This window comes from Papio anubis, chromosome 11, assembly GCF_008728515.1.
Source record: "Papio anubis isolate 15944 chromosome 11, Panubis1.0, whole genome shotgun sequence".
In the NCBI taxonomy this organism is placed as follows: domain Eukaryota; kingdom Metazoa; phylum Chordata; class Mammalia; order Primates; family Cercopithecidae; genus Papio; species Papio anubis.
The window spans coordinates 14,210,421-14,228,237 of record NC_044986.1 but is presented as its reverse complement, the minus strand read 5'-3'; the positions used below and the strand labels follow the sequence as shown (position 1 = coordinate 14,228,237).

At 43.0% G+C, this 17,817-nt stretch overlaps 1 protein-coding gene across 1 annotated transcript in view; it reads right to left on the bottom strand.

Moving 5' to 3' along the window:
- Positions 1–1,366: 1,366 nt before the first annotated feature.
- Positions 1,367–17,817, bottom strand: part of EIF3A (eukaryotic translation initiation factor 3 subunit A) — a 48,063-nt gene continuing 31,612 nt past the window's right edge. The window contains exons 17-22 of the mRNA XM_009215476.3: positions 17,544–17,728; positions 11,426–11,514; positions 9,043–9,851; positions 5,298–5,499; positions 3,900–4,090; positions 1,367–2,751 (exon numbers count right to left, since the gene is read on the bottom strand). Of these exons, the coding sequence (XP_009213740.2) occupies positions 2,522–2,751; positions 3,900–4,090; positions 5,298–5,499; positions 9,043–9,851; positions 11,426–11,514; positions 17,544–17,728 (1,706 nt within the window). The 3' untranslated portion in view covers positions 1,367–2,521. The remainder of the gene's footprint in view (positions 2,752–3,899; positions 4,091–5,297; positions 5,500–9,042; positions 9,852–11,425; positions 11,515–17,543; positions 17,729–17,817) is intronic.

Sequence of the window (17,817 nt, the reverse complement as noted above, 5' to 3'; positions counted from 1 at the left end):
GGCTTCTCCAACTGTAGAGGTACAGATTGTCTTAACCTGTTCTTTTCTGTACAGACTTAAATTTCTAGTGGCTTTTTTCTATGTATTTTAATTTTCCTACAAAGTCCTTTTTGGAAGTTGCAGAATTATTAGCTTTGATGAGAACAACTTTTGTCATAGATTTGATTTATTAAACCAAAATTATACATATTAAAATTTTATCACAAATATATATGCTTCCAGACAAAGAAAAGTTTGTTAGTCCTGATTTTCTAATCGTAGCCACTCAAGCAACAGTCCTTTCACAGTACCCCATGTATTTCAATTAGACTTATAAAATTATAAATTAATCTATGGTCAGTGTCTTTGGTTTAAAAAAAAAAAAAACAGGCATTTCTTGACATAAAAACGTCCCACACATTATAGATGCCAACCACCTCCTGGTAGCCACTATGGACAACTAATGAGATGCAGAGTCTTTTTTGGACCGATGATGTCTCTACTATCAGATCTATCTGTATTAACAGCAATGTTACTCTCAATGAAACTGCAGAAGCCACCAGGAACATGGAGGACCACCTAGCAGATCAGTGAGTAGGCTGCTTGTTCAGCTTTCCTTTAACACCTGTTGGTAAATACTAGTGGGAGTAGACAGAGTTGTACAGCCTGGACAGTGGAAACCAACAGCAGGATCGCAAGGTAACAGCATCAGACTCTTCTGCCCTCCTCTTGCACTTGGGTTCTGCTCCCAGGACAAAGAACTTGAGAGAACAGTACGGGAAACTGAGCAGAAAGAATGGGTTTCCTGACTAGCCTTAAAACCTAACCCTAACGTGGCCAACAGTAACTCATCTGAACAAATCTGATTAAATAAATTGTTGGGGCTTACCTGTGATGTCACACATACAGATCTACTCTCCAGGAAGCAAACTCTTAGCAGGTTACTGCCCCACTGATAATCACTGATCTGAAATTCTCTTGTTATGAAAGAAAAGTCCTCCTCCCCACAAAAGACCTTTAAAGACTTCTACATATTTGAAATACCAGATACTAAGAAAGGTGTTTAAAATGATTTCTGTCATTGGTAACATCAAACAAAAAAGGCTGTATCTGGTTAAGTTAAAAAGCATCAATACTCCCTCTTCTGGCCCTCCAGCTGTACCAATAGGAATTCTCACCACTACTCAGTAACAGAAATAAGAAGTGCCTACAGCCATGATGAATTTGTAACATTTTCTCAAATTAACTATGATTTTTCTAATTTCAGGTGAAAACCCAAGGTGGTACTTCAAACACGCACATGCACACACAAACTCAGAGGACAGCTTTACAAGGAAACCAAGGAATTTCTGCATTAACAAAGGAAGACATTTTAGGGGAGACATCCTAGCCACATATGCTTTCTTTGTTATATTTAGATTCATATTCATTGATACTAAACACAGACATTTAATGGCACTGATAAAAATTCAAGTAAAAAAACTCAACTGAAGATGCAAACTTACCATAAACAAAATACTATAACCACAAATCAACACTAAAACAAATTCTGTAAGTATTTTATTTATCACTGAAGAAAAAACACAGCAGCAAGTTCTGTGTTGGCTTCAATGAGACCAAATAGTTAATCTTTAACATAGCTACTACACTCCAAAATTGAAGTCAACACAGTCATTACTACAAATTACTTGTTGAAAGAATCTATCTTGAAGAGAAAGAAAATTAGGAAAGAATTTAAACGATTCCTCCAAACCATACATTTATAAATATTGTCATATTTAAAATGCTTGAAAGGCATGAATTCTCCATTAATGGAAAAGCAGTTTACTATTGGCAACAGAAAAAAACTCAGCGATAGTTTACCAAATGCTTTAAAATTTAAAAGCTATACTGTTTGGATTCACACTTGCGCAGTATTCTTCTTGTCATTACAACAACTGCAAATTGCTTTGTACCCACCTTCTCTCAAGTAAAATCTAAAGAAAACCCCACCGTATCCAATGTTTATAATGTTTACTTCAAGTGAATCTAAAAACTTTCTAAATTTAGTTTATGGTAAATACCTCAAAATACCTAAAATAGGTACATAACCACTTAAAAGTGTGAAAATTGTTTCAGATTCACTGCTTTAAAGGGTCTTCAAATATATTTTCTTTAACAGAACCTTACTTCATTCCAAATTAATATCAGATATTTCAAAATAAAAAAAAAAATATCAGTCTATACCAAGATAAAGGTGTTACTCAATACCTGAAAGTTCACATTTTAAATTTATTTTTTAGTTTTTCTTTTTTGTCAACAAATGATTGATGAAATAATGCAACACCCTTAAATTCCAGAAAATGGCATGGTTTTTCCAACCTCCTGTGGATATGGTGCATGATCAATCTATTATATAGGATTAATACAAGTTCATGCTTTTTGTGTTATGGTGAAACAACATTAAAGAATCCAATTTAGATTGGTTGAAGCACAAGTATAATAATCCTTGAATGTGATCAAACCTATTTAAGACACCAGTTTAAATCCATTATCTTGAGACTTAACGTCGTACTGTGGTCCATCCATCTTCATCAGTCTCATTTTTAGTACGACGAAGAGACTCCCTATCTTTTTCAGCTCTCCATGAGGCCTTCTCTTTTTCACCTTCTCTTTCTCGGTCTCGGTCTCTTTCTCGGTCTCTTGAAAGAGCTGGGGGAGGAACTCGACGAGGAGGGTCCCGCTCTTCTGCCCGGTCATCTTTCCTGTCATCAGCACGTCTCCAAGAACTTACTAGAAAGTTTAATTTAAAAAAAAAAAAAAAAATTAAGTTAGTACTATATTCTATTGGCACAAATTAACAAGCAGAAGAAATGCCTCAAATTACTCAAAATTCCTGTACTAAAGACTGACAATACAGAAATCATAATTAAAGCTCGTACAATTTCTCACAATCTTTAACATACAGATGTACAGATAAAACTCGAAATTTGAAAACAGGCAGCAAACCCTGGCCTGGGAAGGGCTGCAGCTGGTATAAACCCGTAAGACAAGGTAGCAAAAATCTGGCTGAATGAAAATGTTATAACTGAAAGGATTTTTGGCTCTTGAAGAATTTTAACAGCAAATTAACCACATAAAACACAGGAGTTTTTAAAGTTATGGCTATGATAGAAAAATTCTCTCGGCCGGGCGCGGTGGCTCAAGCCTGTAATCCCAGCACTTTGGGAGGCCGAGACGGGCGGATCACGAGGTCAGGAGATCAAGACCAGCCTGGCTAACACGGTGAAACCCTGTCTCTACCAAAAAAATACAAAAAACTAGCCAGGCGAGGTGGCGGGCGCCTGTAGTCCCAGCTACTCAGGAGGCTGAGGCAGGAGAATGGCGTAGACCCGGGAGGCGGAGCTTGCAGTGAGCTGAGATCCGGCCACTGCACTCCAGCCTGGGCGACAGAGCAAGACTCCGTCTCAAAAAAAAGAAAAAAGAAAAAAAAAAAAAGAAAAATTCTCTCACTAACAGGATGTCAAGACATACGGAAAATAAATTTTTAAAAACCAAGAGAAAAATCAGTATTTTAAAAATGAAAAATACATATATTTTAAGAAAGAAACTTCTGTTACAATTTCAGAGAAAATGTTTCTACTTTGTGCTTAATTTCTCAAGAAGTTGCTTTTAAATAACAATTTTTTTCATTTTTATTAAGTAAACTTTATATATATTGCCTACTATCCAATTTAGTCTACTACTGTACTTTGAATTTAGAGATAAGTGCACTTCACAACACGACCATTAACTGTATGAAAATCCTGAATTCTAAATGGAATAAACATCAGCTCTCTTATTGTTGGCATTCATACAAGTTTACGATATAATTAAATAACCCAAATCCCCCCCAAGAAATGACGGTTCTCCAATACTTCAGTTGTATGTAACATCTATACCTTCTTCACGTTCTGATCTGAGCGGAGGTCCTCTTCGGTCCCTATCGTCTCTTAGATCTCGTCTTTCTCTTAGATCACGCCGGTCATCCCTCTCACGGCGACGGTCATCCCTATCTCTATCATCCCGACGACTTGAGTCTCTCCAGCTTGAAGACTCCTCAGCTGGTCCTCTTCTCCAGCCACCTTCATCCCTGTAGCCATTTACAATGACAAGTCAGGTTCTTACTACTGTTAGACCAAATGGGATAATTATAAGTACATCCAATCCAAGCTGGGGCTTAGAGTTTACAAATGTAACAGGACAGTTTAAACTCATAACCTGACCTTACCTGATACCTGGGGCGTGGAGAACAAACGAGAACACTCAGATCTGTGCCATCCCACTCAGTAGCCACTACCCATATGTGGTTACTTAAATTTAAAGTAAAATGGAGATATTTCCTTAGGAGCACCAACCATATATTCTAAGTGTTTGGCAGCCAAATGTGACTGCTGACTACCATACTGGCCAACACAGACACAGACATTTTCTTCCTTGCAGAAAACTGCATTGAACACTGCTGGTCTACATTTATCAGTGCAAGGACACTTTGGCAGAGGGAGCAAGCTAGAACTTCTACTACCAATAAAATCGAAGGGCTTTTGATAATTTAAGGGCAAAAAAACTGACTGCCCTAAACCACAGGTGGAAAAGCAATGGACTGACAAAGACAGCTGGACTGGTTCCACTGCCCAACAGTCATACAGCCTATAGACAGCCACGAAGTTTGAGCCTCCATTTTCTTACTTTAAGAGGGAATGTTTGATTAGATAATCTATAATTTTTTTTTTTTTTTTGAGATGGAGTTTCACTCTTGTTGCCCAGGCTGGAGTGCAATGGCACGATCTTGGCTCACCACAACCTCCACCTCCCGGGTTCAAGCAACTCTCCTGCCTCTAAAGCCTGCATTATGATTCTAAGAGATAAGGGGGGTGCTGGGGAATAGCAAGGAACATCATTTCTGAAAACCAGTTTGAAATACACAGGCCGGTGTCTAAAACAATCCCAACTGCAGCTCTACAAACTTTTTTTTTTTTTTTTTTTGAGATGGAGTTTCGCTCTTGTCGCCCAGGCTGGAGTACAATGGCACGATCTCTGCTCACTGCAACCTCTGCCTCCTGGGTTCAAATGATTCTCCAGCCTCGGCCTCCTGAGTACCTGAGATTACAGGCGCACCACCACCAAATCTAGCTAATTTTTGTATTTTTAGTAGAGATAGGGTTTCACCATGTTGGCCAGGCTGCTCTCGAACTCCTGAACTCAGGTGATCCGCCCACCTCGGCCTTCCAAAGTGCTGTGATTATAGGCATGAGCCACCGAGCCCGGCCTCTACAAATAATTTAATTAGAACATCACACCTAGGTCTTCTGAAGCGATCCTCTCGATCCACATCTCTCTCTCTGTCCCTTTCTCTCTCAGGTTCCTTGTCATTCTCCTCTCGATCTTGATTATCTCTATCCCTTTCTTTTTCTCTGTCCCATTCACGTTCTTCTGATGGCCTTGATTCTCGAGGTGGACCCCAGCTCTCCTCTCTGGCTTTTTCTTTCTCTCTCCATCCACCTATTTTTTTGAAAAAGCAAAACATTTTTAAAATATTTTTAAAAGAAGAAACAGATTGGCAATCATGAATAGACATTGGCATTAACTCATCATCATTCTAAATGCTACTTTAAGATACTGATTAAAAAAACACTAAAGCTATGTATATCACTGCACAGACATCATTAACAGTATTTTAAACTTACATAAGAAACTTAAAATGGGCCGGGCACGGTGGGGCTCACACCTGTAACTCCAGCACTTTGGGAGGCCAGGCCAGGTAGATCACTTAAGGTCAGGAATTCGAGACCAGCCTGGCCAACATGTAAATAACCCTGTCTCTACTACAAATACAATTAGCCAGGTGTGGTGGTACGCCTGTACTCCTAGCTACTTGACTTGGGAGGCTGAGACACGAGAATCGCTTGAACCTGGGAGGCAGAGGTCACAGTAAGCCAAGATAGTGCCACTGCACTCCAGCCTGGGTGACACAGTGAGACTGGAAAAAAAAAAAAAAAAAAAAAAAAAACCTTAAATGATCTGGCCTGAGTGCTCCATAAAACAAAAATATCACTAAAAATTTCATAATTTTTCCTATTGCACACAGATTTCAGTATAGTATCTGTTGTGATGTTAAACAGATCACTCATTTAAGCAGAAAACTTCAAGAGTTTTCTCTGAGTCCCAATTTTAAGGTATTTATACCTTGCAACGTTTTCAAGGCCTTCATATTCAAAAAAGAATCTTTCCTTTTACATTCCTATCCTCCACCATTTACCACCCACCATTATCTAGTCATTAATCATGAATAAATTCTTTAACCCTGTAGAGTGGCTCACACTTATCCATGGAATATATGAATCTAGGAACATTTCACATAGATTACATGGAGATATAAATTTGTTGGTGACCTCACTGTTTAAAATGGCTTCCAAGCGTAGTGCTAAAATGCTGTCTAGTGGCCAGGCGTGGTGGCTCATGCCTGTAATCTCAGGAATTTGGGAGGCCGAGGAGGTGGATCCCTGGAGTCCAGGAGTTCAAGACCAGCCTGGGCAACATGGCAAAACCACATCTCTACAAAAAATACAAAAATTAGCTGGGCTTGGTGGTGTGCACCTATAGTCAGCTACTCAGGAAGCTGATGTGGTAGTGGAGCCTCGGAGCCTGTGAGGGACAAGCGCATTCTGAGAACGCCGCCCCACTGCACCCAGCCTGGCATGTGACAGGTCCCCTGCCAAGCAAAACAAATGCCAAAGCCATGTCCCCGCCGCAAAGGTATGTCACATGTATTAGATAAGCTTTGTTCATGAATGAGTTACAATGCTGTTGACCATGAATTCAATGGTAATGAGTCAACAACATATCAGAAATACGGGGTCTTTAAACACAAACACATAAAAGACATTTTATGTATTGACTAGTTGACAAAAATATCATGACTACAAGCTCACAAGAACCTAACCTTGTATTTCCCCTAGGAACAGGAGTTCAGTACTCATGGCAACTTTATAAAATATAATTAGCAAATCAGTAAGAATCTGCTACACTGTTACCCCATTTAACATGAGGCAAAGAAAAATTAAATGGCTTACACAAGGTAACAGCTGAACAGTGGAATGAAGTGAGACTAAAAGAGATGAAGTAGGCAACAGAAACAACTGGGGAAAGCAAGGAAGCAGCTCACTTAGATCTGCACTTAGAACAACTGCTCTAGTTATTTCCCCCACACCCAAAATTAAAACTGGGAGTAAGAGAGGAAGCAAAAACCAGTTAGGGGGTGAGGAAAACGATGCTGAGCCAGGACCAAGTACAAGCAATGGGAATGGAGAAGAGGGTGGATTTCAGGAACATCAAAAAGGCCGAACTGAACTAAATAAACATTTAACACAAAAGATGAAACAGAGACAAAACAACTCCCAGATTCGTAGCTCAGACAGTTAGACAGTGATGCCCCTGAAGAGAATCAGAGGGATGGGTGTTCATGAATTCATGGTCAACAGCATTGTAACTCATTCATGAACAAAGCTTATCTAATACATGTATTTTCTCCTTAGCCACCGTGTGCTTGGGGCCACTAAACAGCATTTGTTTTTCTCTTTTTGAGGCGGGGTCTCACTCTATCTCCCAGGATGGAGTGCAGTGGCGTGATCTCAGATCACTACAACCTCTGTATGTGATGGTGATGAGTCCAGTTTTGGATAGGCTGTGTTTGACATTCAGTAAGACTACCAAGTGGAAATGCGCTATATGCAGTAAGCAGCTGTCACCTGTGTGCAGTACGCAGAAATTACCTAGAGAAAATTGGCCGGGGCAGTGGCTCACGCTGTAATCCCAGCACTTTGGGAGGCCAAGATGGGTGGATCACTTGAGGTCAGGAGTTCAAGAGCAACCTGGCTACCAAGGTGAAACCCCGTCTCTACTAAAAATACAAAAAATTAGCCAGGCGTGGTGACGGGTGCCTGTAATCCCAGCTACTCAAGAGGCTGAGGCAGGAAAATAGCATGAACCTGGGAGGTGGACCTTGCAGTGAGCAGAGATCACGCCACTGCACTCCAGCCTGGGTGACAGAGTGAGACTCCATCTCAAAAAAAAAAAAAAAAATTAGCCATGTATGGTGGCATGTGTCTGTAGTCCCAGCTACTTGGGAAGCTGAAGCAGGAGAATTGCTTGAACCCAGGAGGCAGAGGTTGCAGTGAGCTGAGATCGCACAACTGCAGTCCAGTCTGGAAGACATCTCAAAAAAAAAAAAAAAAGAAAGAAAGAAAATGGTAATAGATGTGTGTCACAGACATGTATACAACTGCTCACAAATAATAAAGTGTTAAACAACAAGCAGGCCCAGGACTAAGAAAGAAAACGAGGCTGGGCGCAGTGCCTCACACCTGTAATCCTAGCACTTCACTTTGCGAGGGAGAGGCAAAAGGATAATTGAGCCCAGGAGTTTGAGACCAGCCTGGGCAACATGGCAAAACCCTGTCTCTCCAAAAAAATAAAATGTTAGCAGGGTGTGGTGGCATGCGCCTGTAGTCCTAGCCACTCAGAAGGCTGAGGCGGGAGGCTCCCTAGAGTCAGGGAGGTCAAGGTTGCAATGAGCCATGATTGCACCACTGCACACCAACCTGTGCAACAGAGCAAGGCCCTGTCTCAAAAAAAGTAAAGTAAAATGAGTTCCTCCGTGCATATCTCTCATTTGGCAGAAATAAATATATAAAGTACATTTTGGTTTCAATTATTTATTCTTAAAAGGAGGCTAGTTCCCAGTAAAACCTGAAAAACACACCAATACTGAAGGGATGAGTACAGGAAGAGCCTTGAAAGAAGCAGTCAACGAAGCAGAAGGAAAATACACAACACATCACAAAAGAAGAAAGAGGGGTTGGGTTATTTATGTTTTGGATGGTAGTATTCTGAAGGCAAACTTTTGACAGGTAAATCACTGCAAATGATACTGAAGATAAAAGACCAGTTTATCTGGAAAATAACAATATAGCCCTGACATTTATCTATCAGAACTTCACTTTTACAGGCGAACACTTAAGCATATTCTAGGAAATAGACTTTTACCTGGCTTGACTAATGGTCTCCAAGGACCAGGTCTTGAGTCATCACCCCGTCTGGGAAAGCGATCATCATCAGCACGTCTTGAAAGCCGATCATCATCCATGTTTCTCCAAGGGCCCCTGTCATCCTCTGCACCACGCCTGGGAATTCTATCTTCATCGGCATTTCTCCAAGGTCCTCGATCATCATCCAACCCTCGCCTGGGACCCCGGTCATCATCCATGCCTCGCCTGGGACCCCGTTCGTCATCCAACCCTCGCCTGGGACCCCGGTCGTCATCCAGCCCTCGCCTGGGACCCCGGTCGTCATCCAACCCTCGCCTGGGACCCCGGTCGTCATCCAACCCTCGCCTGGGACCCCGGTCGTCGTCAGCATTACGCCAGGATGATCGCTCATCATCAGCGCCGCCTCGCCTCGGCCCCCGGTCGTCATCCATCCCACGTCTTGGTCCTCTGTCCTCATCAGCTGTTCGCCAGCTTCCTCTGTCCTCATCCAGTCCTCGTCTAGGTGGTCTGTCATCATCCGCGTGACGCCAGCTTCCCCTGTCTTCATCAGCAATTCGTCTGGGAGGCCTGTCATCATCTGTGTTACGCCAAGAAGGCCGGTCATCGTCTGCCCCACGGCGAGAGAACCGATCTTCCTCAGGACCACGTCTAGGGCCTCTGTCATCATCCATGCCACGCCGGGGAACCCGTTCATCATCTGGTCTAAGAGAGGACTCTCTATCTTCATCATCCCCCAGACGCCGGGGCCGCTCTTCATCTCTTCTATGAGACCTGTCCTCATCTCGCCCTTCTCCACGTCTCCACTCCCTACACAGCAACAAGAACAATTAAAAATACATAAAATAAAAAAGCACACGATCCTTTGGGGATTTTTTTTTTTTTGACGTGCTTTTTTAAAACTTCAGTATGGGCCGGGTGCAGTGGCTCACGCCTTTAATCCCAGGACTTTGGGAGGCAGAGGCAGGCAGATCACCTGAGGTCAGGAGTTCGAGACCAGCCTGGCCAACATGGCAAAACCCCATCTCTACTTAATTGTAAGACAAGTGGCTTGGCGCAGTCGCTCCCACCTGTAATCCCAGCACTTTGGAAGGCCAAGGCGGGAGGATTGCTTGAGCCCGGGAGCATGAGACTACCCTGGGCAACATGGCAAAACCCCATCCCTATAAAAAAAATAAAAATTGACCAGCCGTGGTGGCTCACGCCTATAATCCCAGCACTTTGGGAGGCCGAGGCAGGCAGATTACTTGAGGTCAGGAGTTCAAGACCAGCCTAGCAAACATGGTGAAACCTCGGGTCTACTAAAAATGCAAAAATTAGCCAGGCGTGGTGGTGCATGTCTGTAATCCCAGCTACTTGGGAGGCACAAGAATTGCTTGAACCCAGGAGGCAGAGGCAGTGAGCCGAGATCCCGCTACTGCAGTCCAGCCTGGGTGACAGAGCAAGATTCTGTCTCAAAAACAAAGAAACAAACAAAATTAACCAGGCATGGTGGAGCGCACCTGTGGTCCCAGCTACTCAGGAGGCTGAGGCAGGAGGATCGATCACCTAAGCCCAGGGAAGTTGAGGGTGTAGTGAGCCGAGATTGCGCCAATGCACTCCAGAGTCAGACACCATCTCAAAACAACAACAACAAAAAAAAGAAAGAAACAAGCCAAGTGCAGTGGCTCAAGCCTGTAATCCCAGCAATCTGGGAGGCTGAGACAGGCAGATCACTTGAGGTCCAGGTCAAAGCCAGCTTGGGCAACATGGCAAAACCCCATCTCTACTAAAAAATACAAAAAGTAGCCAGGTATGGTGGCACACACCTGTAATCCCAGCTATTCGAGAGGCTGAGGCACTTGAACACAGGAGGCAGAGGATGCAGGGAGCCGAGATCGTGCCACTGCACCCCAGCCCGGGCAGCAGACCCAAAAAAACAAAAACCAAACCCACACACAATCAGACATGCACAGAATTCTTCATGGCTCTCCTTTCCCTGCCTCTACAAAATGAACCAAATTTTAAAATCACCAATAAAATATTAACAAGAGGCGGGGCACCGTGGCCCATGCCTGTAATCCCAGCACCCTGGGAGGCCGAGGCAGGTGGATCACAAGGTCGGGAGATCGAGGCCATCCTGGCTAACATGATGAAACCCCGTCTCTACTAAAAATACAAAAAATTAGCCGGGCGTGGTGGCAGGCACCTATAGTCCCAGCTATTCAGGAGGCTGAGGCGGGAGAATGGTGAACCCGGGAGGCACAGCTTGCAGTGAGCCGAGACTGCACCACTGTATTCCAGCCTGGGCAACAGAGCAAGACTCCGTTTCAAAAAGAAAAGAAAAAAGATATTAACAGGAACTGAGGAACTGGAGCAGCATTATTTTCCTCAACTCTACTCACTTCTCTGGCGGGCCTCTTCTCCACTCAGAATCTGCTTCAGGTCCTTTTCTCCAGGTGCCTTCTGAATCTCTATCTCCCCAACGAGAGTCCTCCATTGACAAAGTGAAAAAGAGGCATTATATTGGTAACTATTTACTATTACAACTACTGGTATTACCATTCAAATATTTTTTGTACTTATAACAATATGAAGCCCTTAAATAAGCAAGTTTTAAAATTTTATTTATTTTTTAATCTGAGATCAGACTGATGCTACAGGGAAACTAGTAGTCTCATATATTGTGGGTGACCTTACAAACACCGCTGGAAAGCAACCTGGGAACACACACCTCTACAGATTTCCTTCAACTAGAAATCCCCTTTGAAGAATGTGAAAAAAGCCCCGTACCCTGAAATGGACATCACAGTGCCTACTAAGCAAAGAAAGGTGGAGACATTTTATTTAATGTCTAATGGGGGTGGTTAAATTAAAAGTACTTCTCTATTCAAAGTACTCTGATGGGTCAGATGCAGGGGCTCACACCTGTAATCCCAGCACTTTGGGAGGCCGAGGCAGCTGGATCACGAGGTAAGGAGATCAAGACCATCCTGGCTAACAGGGTGAAACCCTATCTCTACTAAAAATACAAAACATCAGCCGGGCATGGGCCAGGCGCAGTGGCTCACGCCTGTAATCCCAGCACTTTGGGAGGCCAAGGCGGGCGGATCACAAGGTCAGTAGATTGAGACCATCCTGGCTAATACGGTGAAACCCCATCTCTACTAAAAAAATATAAAAAATGAGCCGGGCGTGGTGGCAGGCGCCTGTAGCCCCAGCTACTCGGGACGCTGAGGCAGGAGAATGGCATGAACCCGAGATGGGGAGCTTGCAGTGAGCCAAGATCGCACCACTGCACTCCAGCCTGGGCAACAGAGACTCCATCTCAAAAAAAAACACAAAACAAACGAACAAAAAAAAAAAAAAACAAAGTACCTTGATGACATTAAGAATTGTGAAAAGTAAATCTGGTACAGCCTTTGCAGGGGACGATGCATGCACAATTTTAATCAAAAATATCCTCTGATACATTGTGGCTGGTCATACAAATGTAACCTAAAGCCATTATCAGACAAGTGAGAACTCTGGAAGATATTTTAAGAGATCTGATGATAGGGTGGGAAGACTAAAATAAATATTTAAAAGCTGGCCAGGAGCGGTAGCTCACGCCTATAATCCCAGCACTTTAGGAGGCTGGGGTGCGTGGATCATTTGAGGCCAGGAGTTCGAGACCAGCCTGGCCAACATGGTGAAACCCTATCTCTACTAGAAATATAAAATAATTAGCTGGGCATGGTGGCGGGCGCCTGTAATCCCAGCTACTTGGGAAGTGAGGCAGGAAAATTGCTTGAACCTGGGAGGCAAAACTTGCAGTTACCCAACATCACACCACTGTACTCCAGCCTGCACCAGAGCGTGAAGCTCTGTCTCAAAAAAAAAAAAAAAACTACAAAGCTAAGAATAAGCTACAGCCTCTAACAATTTGTGAATAAAAGAACCTTTATTTGATTTTTTTTTTGAGATGGAATCTCACTCCGTTGCCCAGGTTGGAGTGCAGTGGCATGATCTCAGCTAACTGCAGCCTCTGCCTCCCATGTTCAAGCGATTCTTGAGCCGTAGCCTGCCAGGTAGCTAGGACTACAAGCGCCTGCCACCATGCCCAGCTAATTTTTGTGTTTTTAGTAGAGGTGGAATTTCAACATGTTGGCCATGCTGGTCTCGAACTCCTGACCTCAACTCATCCACCTGCCTGGGCTTCCCAAAGTGCTGAGATTATAGGCGTGAGCCACCACGTCTGCCCCTCTATTTGCATTTTTGAAAAAATGTCTTGGCAATGAAAGTCTAAAATAACAACTAGAGATGAGAAGCAGTGAAAGACAAGAATGGCCAGAAAAAAAGTTAGTCCCAGGTCATCACAGCTAATGATTCTGGGCTGTCTCTTAAGGTGGGGGTTGTTCTAAGAGACTTTCCCAAGTAAACACTTTGAGAGACAAATAGAAACGTAACAGTCAAAGGAATTTATGGGCACCATAATCGAGGGAACAAACACAGCCAGAAGGCCAAGTTTCTTCCACCCCCGATGCCTGCCTTGCCAATTTATACTCAACAAAGAAAGCAAGGTTTTAGAGGATATAGTACAACTATTACAACCGCCAAAGACTTTTGAAGGATGGCTGTTATAGCCATTAAACAAGCAAAAAGAAATAACTCTGCCTCCTGGGCTCAAGCCATACTTCCACCTCAGTCTCCCAAGTAGTTGGGCATGCACCACCACGGCCAGCTCATTTTTGTATTTTTTGTGGAGACAGGGTCTCACTATGTTGCCAGACTGGTCTCAAACTCCCAGGCTCAAGTGATCCGCCCACCTGCCTCGGTCTCCCAAAGTGCTGAGATTATAGGCGTGAACCAATGTGCCCGGCCCAGCAGATCCAAGAGCAGAATGGTCCCAGCTGATGAGCAAACAAATTGAACCAGGATCTCAGAGAACCTGGTACAAACAACAGATGAAGAGAGTAAAAGAAACATTAAAGATATAAAGAGGACTTTGAAAGAGCAAGAACAGAGAAAAAGGAGAAAAGTTTCCTTAAATTAGAAGATTTTTGTCTGCTCTAAGGAAACTGAATCCTTAGACCAAAAGGCCAAAAGACCAAAAAGAAACAAAGATGACCAAATACTCAGGTGTCTAAACACAGTCTTAGCGACAGTTTTAACTTCCTTTACTGCAAGTACGGAGAAAAATTACGTTCCCAAGGAATGAAACAGTATCTACAGAATAAGACGAAAACTAGTATCAAAAATCCTCCCCACTGTAACACTGTGTACTACAAAGAGAAGCAAAGATCTCTATTATTTCTGAAAAGATGATTTTGAACTGGCCAAATAATGAACCATCCATTGTTCAACCGTGAGAGAAAAAACTTGAGGCATACGCAAAGACATTCTGAAAACAACTGATTAAGAATCAAAAAGTACTCACAAAGGGAAAACATGATGCAGTGTAAACATACCTGAGACTAAATAATGTTTGCTAATATGGATATAAAATTTTAAGTGAATACTAAGAGGAAAGATAATATGTAATGATCTAGAAACAAAAATACCCAGTTCACTGCAATAAAATATAAGTCAAGGCATGCTCATGATTTTGTTTTGTTCTGAAAGGCAAAGGAAAGTTGTATTTTATACTTCGGAAGTTTTTTTAAAAACTTAGGAAAAAATTAATGGTGGCTGGGCAGAGTGGCTCACGCCTGTAATCGCAGCACTTTGGGAGGTTGAGGTGGGTGGATCACCTGAGGTCAGGAATTTGAGACCACCCTGGCCAACATGGTGAAATTCATCTCTACTAAAAATACAAACATTAGCCAGGCATGGTTGCACGCGCCTGTAATCCCAGCTACTCGGGAGGCTGAGGCAGGAGAATTGCTTGAAACTGGGAGGCGGAGGTTGCAGTGAGTCGAGATTGCGCCACTGCACTCCAGCCTGGGCAACAGAGAGAGACTCTGTCCCCCCACCCAAAAAAAAAAAAAAAACCTAGAAAAGTTCTTCAAGTTTGGCTTAAAGAAAAAGGAAGGGGTGCCAGGGACATAGAAGCAAATAAAAAGCTCCAAAGCAAGTGTTAGGAACAAAACCAAATACACTAGTTACCATGTTAAATGCAAGTAAATTAAACTATACTCTCCCAAAAATAGGGAAGGTGTGTGTGGGGGGCAGAGGGGGCATAAAACAGAAACAAGAGGCTGAAAATGTACAAAAGGGTGGACAAACACATTTGCAAATGCTAACTAAAAGGATAATCTCAGAAGGTAAGCTTCCTCACATTCCTAAGGAGACATTTCCAAGGAGACATTTCCATAAACTAACAAGATGCAGCAGATTTAAACAACAAAACAGATGATTTCATGCATACACAGAACTTTGTGCCCAACAGAAAAAAACATTCATAAAAACCTGACCATGGTTTTAGAACACAAAGGAAAATGTATTATTAAATTCCAAAAACTTGTAAATCATACAGACCACATTTACTGAATACCAAGGAATTAAAATTACAAATTAGCAGTAAGAATAACCTAAACTGAAGACACATAAATAACTAGTATCAAGTCTAGGCATACAGATAAGCATTTGATACAGGTGTGGCAAAAACAGAGGAGCAGAGAAAAGGCATGCGAGACATCCTTGAGCTTTTTGAGTGAAAGGTAAGTAAGCAATACTTTAAGGGGCAAACAGGGCACCTCCCAAGCAAAAGGAAGAGCGTGCAGACAGATGCCACAGACACAGAATAAAGCAGAAAACTTGCTCTCCAATGGCTGGAGCACAGGTGACTAAGAAGAAAATAGTGTCAGACGAAACTGATGAAAACGGCAGCAACACGAAAGACTGCTAAGGCGTGTTTTAAAACCTTTGGCTCTCAGTAATGAGTATCAACCAATGAAAGGTCTGAAACCCAACAGCAGGCACAGTGATCACACATGCTGTATTATGAAAAATCAAGCAGGCCACAACGTAGAGGAAGGTCTGAAGCTGGAGGAAGATGATGATAAGGGAGACTAGTAAGTAGACCAACAAGTACTGCAGGTAAGAAAAATCTGAATTAAGGCAATAATGTAGGAAAAGAAAAAAGGAAGAGTAGGTTCAAAGCTGTGACAAAGCAGATACCAGTAACACCAATCAGGAGAGGGAATTCCAGACACAAGACAGAGAAGGGAACACAGGTCCGTTCTGAACCTGAGTGCAATTAAAAATGAGCATTTAGAGCTGAGTTTGAATCACCTAGGAATCCTGTTAAATTGCATACTTTGATTCAGAAGTTTTGGGGCTGGACCTGAAACTCTGCGTTTCTAACAAGTTCCCAGGTGCTGCTGACAGCTGCTGGCCACCAAACACGTCTTTACCTCCCAAGGAGCTACAGAACTCATCATCCTCTAAATTCACGATGATGTCTTTTTTTATCCCCGAGACAGTCTTGCTCTGTCACCCAGGCTCAAGTGCAGTGGTGCGATCTTGGCTCACTGCAACCTCCGCCTCCTGGGTTCAAGCAATTCTCCTGCCTCAGCCTCCTGAGTAGCTGGGATTACACGAGCCGCCACCGCGCCTGGCTAATTTTTGTATTTTTAGTAGAAACAGGGTATCACCATGTTGGTCAGACTGGTCTAGAACTCCTGACCTCGCAATCCGCATGCCTCGGCCTGCCAAAGTGCTGGGATTACAGGCATGAGCCACCACGCCCAGCCAGACGATGTCGTCTTTCAAGGAACTCAGCAACAGTCCCTCTTCTGTAGCAAACTCAGCAGTGCCATGGACAAAACTTTCATGACACGCACACGCAAAAGTATGCTTAACCCTATAAAATTCCATCTTTGCTAAGACAAGTATAATTCTTTCCCCCTTAGGTGCCTTCTGTTCTTTGGGAAGAGAAAACTACCACATTAAAAAGAGAGGTGAACATGGGGTGGGTGCAGTGGCTCGCACCTGCAATCCCAGCACTTTGGGAAGCCGAGGCAAGCAGATCGTTTGAGGTCAGGAATTCAAGACCAACCTGGCCAACATGGTGAAACCATGTTTCTAATTTTAGTAGAAAATTTTGTGTTTTCTACTAAAAATACAAAAATTAGCCAGGCATAGTGTTGGGTGCCTATAATTCCAACTACTTGGAAGGCTGACGCAGGAGAATGGCTTGAACCTGGGAGGCAGAGGTTGCAGGGAGCCGACAGAGAGATCACATCACTGCACTCCAGCCTCAGCAATGAAGTGAGACTCTGTCTCAAAAAAAAAAAAAAGAGAGAGAGAGAGATGTGAAAATAACTGATTTAAATACATTTACATCAGTATCATGGAAGAGAACTGAGTAATAAAAATACATCACAATTACAAAAATCAGCCAGGTATAGTGGCACGCGCCTGTAATCTCAGCTACTCAGGAGGCTGAGACACAAGAATCACTTGAATCCGGAGGCTGAGACTGCACCACTGCACTCCAGTCTGGGCAACCTGGGTGACAGAGCAAGACTGTGTCTCAACCAAAAAAAAAAAAAAAAAATCACATTAAAACAAAATAAAATCAATAAACCCTATACTCACCTTTCTAGAAAGTGAACTATCGCCAAGTCTTCTCTCTTCCTCTCTACGACGTTCTCGTTCTTCAATTTCCAACTCCCTTTGGCGTTTTTTCCTTTCCACTTCTTCTAATTTCTTCACCCGCTCCTGATACTCTCGTAGCTCTTCCTCGCGTTTTGCTCGTTCAGCGCGCTCTCTCTCTTCCCGCTCTAGACCATTGATTAGGTTACTAAGTGTGCCTCCCAGCCATATCTCCCCGCTAATGCTAGTTCTACTTTTCTGGTATTAAACAGGTAGC